At 39.6% G+C, this 6,273-nt stretch overlaps 1 protein-coding gene across 5 annotated transcripts in view; it reads left to right on the plus strand.

The window, feature by feature from the left end:
• Nucleotides 1–5,766, plus strand: part of SOBP (sine oculis binding protein homolog) — a 188,073-nt gene extending 182,307 nt beyond the window's left edge. Inside the window, exons 6-7 of one of the 5 annotated variants that reach the window (XR_008933675.1) lie at nucleotides 926–1,010; nucleotides 5,513–5,536. Coding sequence is in view for 2 of the 5 variants with exons in the window: in XM_056856937.1 (XP_056712915.1) it covers nucleotides 5,513–5,709 (197 nt within the window). In the remaining 3 variants the exon portion in view is untranslated. Of the gene's footprint in view, nucleotides 1–925; nucleotides 1,011–5,512 lie in introns of all 5 variants that reach the window. The other 4 variants (XR_008933674.1, XM_056856938.1, XM_056856937.1 and 1 more) reach the window with 4 other exon arrangements.
• The last annotated feature ends 507 nt before the right edge of the window (nucleotides 5,767–6,273 follow it).

Consider the following 6,273-nt stretch of genomic DNA (forward strand, 5'->3'; position numbering starts at 1 on the left):
AGCTTAAAGACTCTTTCCCCACACAATGATTCTTTCTTGCCAGTGCCCCCTTCCTATATCCTCATTACAGTTGGGAGGGAAACATAAAAACTACTGACTTTTTGTTCTGTTATTCTGATTCTGTTAGGTAGGTTAACTATTAGGTAGGTTGCCCAATATCATTTGGCTAAGTTTCTTCACCAGGAAGATATCTAGACACAGTTATCTAACCACTGTTCCACCAAGGCCCACCTTACGATTTTGTCCAGTCCATTTTTTAACTACTAGTCATTCATCTCGGCCATTGTCCAGCTGTAATCTCATCAGTGGAACTGATGCTTGCTTTCTCTTCTTTCAAACATAGAATTAGGCTTCCAAATCTGCACATGGTCTGCACTAAATTAAGGGCTTCTTCTGACATAAGATACCTACAATCTTAAAAAAATTCATGAACTGAAAGCATCCTCCCATAATTTCCTGTGCCACAAAACTGTGGTGCTGTTAGTGCCATCCCTAAACCAGAATATGCTCCATGGTAAACGGAGCAGCTCTGCTGACTTGGAGCACGAAATACAGACCCTTAATATGACGGCCTCTGCACCATCAGTCTTCTTCAGCTCAGCTTTAAAAACAACAGAGAATGTACCTTTTGACTATCCAAGTCATGAATTGCATGAGTATCATTGAATAGTAACTGCTGGAATTTAGAACACCTATTAAAATCCAAGCATGATCCAGGAAAAAAGCAGCAGCAATATCTTTCAAACACTAAGCTCGAAATAGACTAGACTAGCTGTAACTTAAGCACCTCAACCAGATAGCTTGGTGTCTCCAGGTTCGCCCTCAGGCCCAAGTCCCAGCAGCAGCAGCAGCAGCATTAAAGTTAAACACATTTTATACCAGATTTGAGCCTTATTGTTCAATTCTGCTGTGCATTGTCCATCAGGTACCATGTGTGAACTGTTACCCCTGTGTGAAAGGTGTTTGTGGCTGGAAGTGTATTTGTTTCACCAGAAAAAGAATGAAAACAGGTAAATATGAAAATTTTACAAGCCTGGCAAAAAGTCTGACTATGATACCCTAGCTATAGCTTATTAACTCTACAAGGATCAATCTTCTAAACACCCTCTGTATAAGTATGTTGCAGGATGAAGTCTGTGTTCTCTTTCCATAGATTTATTTTCCCAATCTCTTCTTGGTATTTCAAAAGAATTATATTATTGTATAGTATCTGTCTTAAGTTGTAATCATATCCTCTCTGCAGCTGGCTGAGTTTTCCAAATGTTTTTAAAAAGTTTCTTAAATTTAAGCCAACCTAGAATAACAAATTACCTAGAAACAAAGAGATCAAAATAATTGGTTTGAAACTCCTCTCCTGTTCTCCTTCCCCACCCCCAATTCCATCTCAGCTTCCAGTCCTTGTTTTGAACATTCAGACTGAGTAATATAATCATCCCCTTTGGAAATGCACACATTTTCTTTAAGTTGAAGAACTTGGGTAATATAGAATGAAGCAAATGATCAGGTTTGGTTTCCTTTGCAAAGTTCTGCATCTCAACAACCTATTAGTAAGTTCACCCTATATTTAGAGTAATTTCAAGCTATTTCTGGGGAGCCTGTGTGGTTAAGTGTAAAACTTGCTGTCATTATGATCTGTTACATGTATACCTTTAAAAGTTGTGCACTTTATATGAAGGACTTGGGCTGCCATTCTAAAGTACTTTGCCCAAAGTCTCCTTTCCCAAAGAAATCATGTAAAACAGTACCATGTAAACAGTTTTACAGACCAGATATAGTGCAGACACTGTTAGCACTGTCCTTAATCTTCACAGGTGTACTCACTTTAAATTGAGATTTCATATTATTCTGTATGTTTGATAAGGCAAATGTGAATAATATCTGAGTATATTCTTTCCCTCTTGCTCTGCTTCTAAGCTGATCAAGTTCTGCAAAACAAATTATTCTCCCTGAAAATTTATCCCTGAAAACTGGGTGATGTGTTGTGTTCATCCTAACTTAAGCAGGACAGGCGCCCTTGATTATGGCTAGGTCATGGAAGATGAAGTTAAATGTTGCCTTGCATAACATCCTAGGAAGATTGGCTTATTCAATGTGCCTAAAAAGGTGAAGCTCTGTATTCCTTGGAACCTGATGTTCATTATGCCTTCTATAGCTGTACCACAGTCCACATCTAACCCACTTGCTGTTTAAAGTCTCTTCTCTCTAAAGAGGAATCAGACCACTTGATTGACTTTGTCAAATGTCCCTTTGAATGCCTGACTTCAGGGCTACTGCCACCATTGCTGGTGGTGCTGCCATATGAGTGTTTTTGCAAAGCACTTTAACTGAGGTGGATGGACACCTATGCACTTCATCAGTTGTGCCTGGCACCAGAGACACAATAGGTCCAGTCCTAAGTACGAGAGTTCTAGGACATCTTCATCCAACTACTGCCACTTATCAGAGAAAATGTTCCTCCTAACCTGAAGTTGCAATTCTCCCAATATTTAATTATGAAAGTTCAAGCATACAACTACAACTCTGTCAGAGTCACCTGTCCTTGAACCGACATGGTTAAATGAAGGGAACCATGGAAGGGGGCAGTAGACCTAATCTGACTCATGTCAACAAATAATCTAGATGCACAGAACTGAAGGCAATTTGAGTCAATGGCAGTTACAGTTGAATAAGTGCTTGAGTTGAAACCACACTCTGATTTCTCCATGGCTCCCGGCTTGTTTCTCCCAAAATAATACGTTGTTGGCCTGACTTTGTGCATGGAATGTTTCTCCCAGCTCCAGTGATGTGGTATCATTTACTAACTTCTCTTCATAGGGAAGGAGAGATAAATCACCAGCTGTTCGAAAGGGAAAGCCTTAATGGAAAGCCTTGAACTACTTTCAGGGTTGTTAAGAATTAAAAAACTCATGAGGATAGCAGGCAACCCCAGAATGTTTACAGGGCTGAACATGCTTCCATGCCTATCTCAGCTACTCACTTGTGGTTGATGATCTCAGCAGAGCCTCCCTAAGAAAATTATGGGCTTGATTTTGCTCTGAGCCCAATTCTGTCCCAAAGGAGCAAGGCATATTCTGATGCATCATCACCAATAGCATTCACACACATTGCTTGGTTGAATTAACTACTTCATAACAGTATATTAAAGGGAAAGGTGCTCTGCAAGTCCACATCAACCCTTTTATAATCCGCAGAAGCCTTTGAAACAAATTTTGTATTGTTTCAGAGACTTGACAGTGTTGACTATCACTAGAGAAACGACAATGTTGGAGTAGGGAATTAAAGATGTACTCACAAAAACAATTGTCTACAGGTTGCAATTTTTGCATCCTTTAGAATACATAAATACTTCCTATACTGTGCATTCACTTCAGAGCATACACAGTACCCCTTCCTATAGGCTTGTGATCCCTCAGCTTTGTAGTTCACGTCTGCACTGGGCTTCCTTTGAGCACTGGGTGTTCTTACTTAACATGCTTCTGTTTCCAACAATTCAGGCATTCCCCAGGATAAACTCACAATGTCACATTTGCCTGCCTGACCATCCATCCATCCATCCAATTTAATTCTGCCTTTCCCCCAAGATGAACAGATGAAAGAAAAAACAACCCTGTCAATTTGACCCAGGGTACAATGGTTAGTACAGGATTTTCTAGTGACCGATGCCAACTTTTTTTTTTTGCAAACCTTTCTCTTATTAAAATAGCAAACTGAGAGCATAGGTTGTGCAGTGCAGATGTGCCTCATACACATTCTTGGACTTCTTCATGAAGCATCTAATCCCACCCACTATCATACATAGAATATACTGGATTTGGTGGACAGTGAGAATTTCACAGATGTAATTCAAATTCAAAGTGTAGAACACAAAAGGAAATATAACATGCCTAATATAGATGTTACCAAAACAAAGAGAAATTGATTTAAATTTAGGAAGTAAAGGAAGAATTATAAATGCAACCAGGAGGAATGCTAGTGTAATTCTGCAGGTGTATAGTTTTGGGAATCTAAATTGAAACTGCTTTTTGTGAGTGGCTTCCATGCAACTTGGGTGCCATTTGAATGGTCCAACCACATGGGCACCAAATAATTATGTAGCTCATAGCTATGTATTCAACAACTGGGTGAGGAGTGCTGATTCCATGGAAAAGATACATACAATTGGTTTACTCCTACATGGTTTAGTCAACTACACTAGGCAGGAGTGGCATATGCTGTTAGTGTAATAAACAAAGCATCATCCTTGCCCCCAATAAGCAGCATAGGATTGTTCATTCCAGACTTTTAGTGCACCTGAAGCTCACAAACCACATGGTGGTGGTTCATGTATATGTGCTAATTTTTGATAATCCAAAAGGGAAACCAGTGGATTATTAGGGTCAGTGTAGTGCCTTTTTTGCAAGGACTACTTCCTTCATTTCCTCTTCAGAGCCAAAGCATGTAAACAGCCGGGTGGGATTCAAGGCACTCAGGTCCATGTAAGATATCTCTTTGGTTAGTATGATACAATGATGCTGAGTTACTTCCCCTGTTTTACATCCTTTGTCCTTGAAACCCACTACTAAACCTTTGTGAGTCTAGTGCTGCAAGCGAAGGCATTAGTTCATGCTGAACCCTAAACCTACAGACCATCAGGGTATGTCCTGTTATTGCCTAGGAATAGAAACTGCAAAACTTCTGACTAAGCATGCAGTTCTTCAGAAAATGGTGGTCCCAGATTGACCCTCCTGAATAATTCAGTATTCATACTGGGATTGGCTGAAGATACTATGTGAATAGTCACTGAGTAATAATGCCATACAAGCTGACAGTAATGTATTACCTTTGTACCGACCATTTCTGGGATTTTTCAATGAGAGTTTACACATCAAGTCTTAGATAAGATGAAGTTTAGAAGGATGCCTTTGTTTGGGACTTTCATTTATGGCCTGACTGAATGAAAATTTCAGTGGGATCATGGGGAGAAGTGAAGGTGAATCTTTCTAGAATGTTTCCACAGCTTCTGGTCAACTGTTTTTACACTAAAATAGAAAAGGGGGCACAGTAAAATCTCCATTCTTGGGAACTTCTACACAGTTAAAAATAATTCCTTTTTAGGATTATAACTTGGATATGAACTGCCCCCAGGTATAGTAGGTATTCTATAAAATCAGATCATAGATTGTGCCTGAAAGGCAATTTCCAGATCTAAGGCTAAACAGATAAGAATGAAGATCTATTTTCTTGAGAAAAGGAGCAAATAATAGGTTGTTTCATGCTTTTGCTTCTTAAACTATAAGCTCTTCATTCATCATCCACTGCTTTCCATACAACCATTTATGCAAAGAAGGCTTCATGTTATGTTTACTGTCTTCACAGTACTGGATCATTCTATAGTAAAATTGGAATCATGGGCCCTGCCAGATTGAAGTGGACATGTCCAAGCTTATAACAGAGCATCATGTTATGACTTGTAAGAAGTGGTGAGACTTCCCTGTATGTGCTGATCATCAGCCTGTCTTTCTCTATTTTTCAGGAATGCTCACTTTGACAGGGTATCTTGCATGGAGGAAGGGAGCAGAGCAAACCATTCTACTTCACCAAATGCACCAGCTGGTCCACTTTCCAACTGTTCTGGTTGAAAGTCAAGTAGACAAAGCAACTTCCCACCGTTCATTTTCTCGGAGGGAAGGCTCAAACCCTCGGGTGCCTTTTTGGCTCAGAAGACCGTAAGCACATCACGGACCCCATGAAGTATGCTCAGCATTCCTACTACCATCTCCCCCTTCTCCCTTTCCCCTTTGGCTTCTTGCCGATGGAGGATTTTCCTCTGGTTTGTAAAGCCACATGGACCAATGTATGTACTCTTTTTCTCACTGACTACAAGGTTCAGATGTTAGAGGCTGGACAATGAAATGGATTTTTTTTCCTGAAAAAAACTGCTGAGGTTTTGCTGCTACACTAAGAATTGTGATTTGCATTGTATGGTTTTGGACCTATTCGCGTTTTTTATGGTGGGGGGAAGGGGTTATACTGGAGTATTGACACTTCAGAGTCATCTCTCTCTCCTTCCCATGATGCACTTTTAAATGAAGAGTTATTAGAATATTTTATTGGCTAATATACTTTGGTTCTTGTTATTTTTTACAAAGGCCACCTTTATCCTTTTTAATGCCATATTTTCAGTGTTACACTTTTATGGCTTTTAATTTTTTTTTATTTGAAAGATGTAAGAAGCAGCATGAATAGTTTATACTGTGGTTTTTCAGAGACTGAATGCCAAGAGAACTCAGTAAA

This window comes from Euleptes europaea, chromosome 10, assembly GCF_029931775.1.
Source record: "Euleptes europaea isolate rEulEur1 chromosome 10, rEulEur1.hap1, whole genome shotgun sequence".
Taxonomy (NCBI): domain Eukaryota; kingdom Metazoa; phylum Chordata; class Lepidosauria; order Squamata; family Sphaerodactylidae; genus Euleptes; species Euleptes europaea.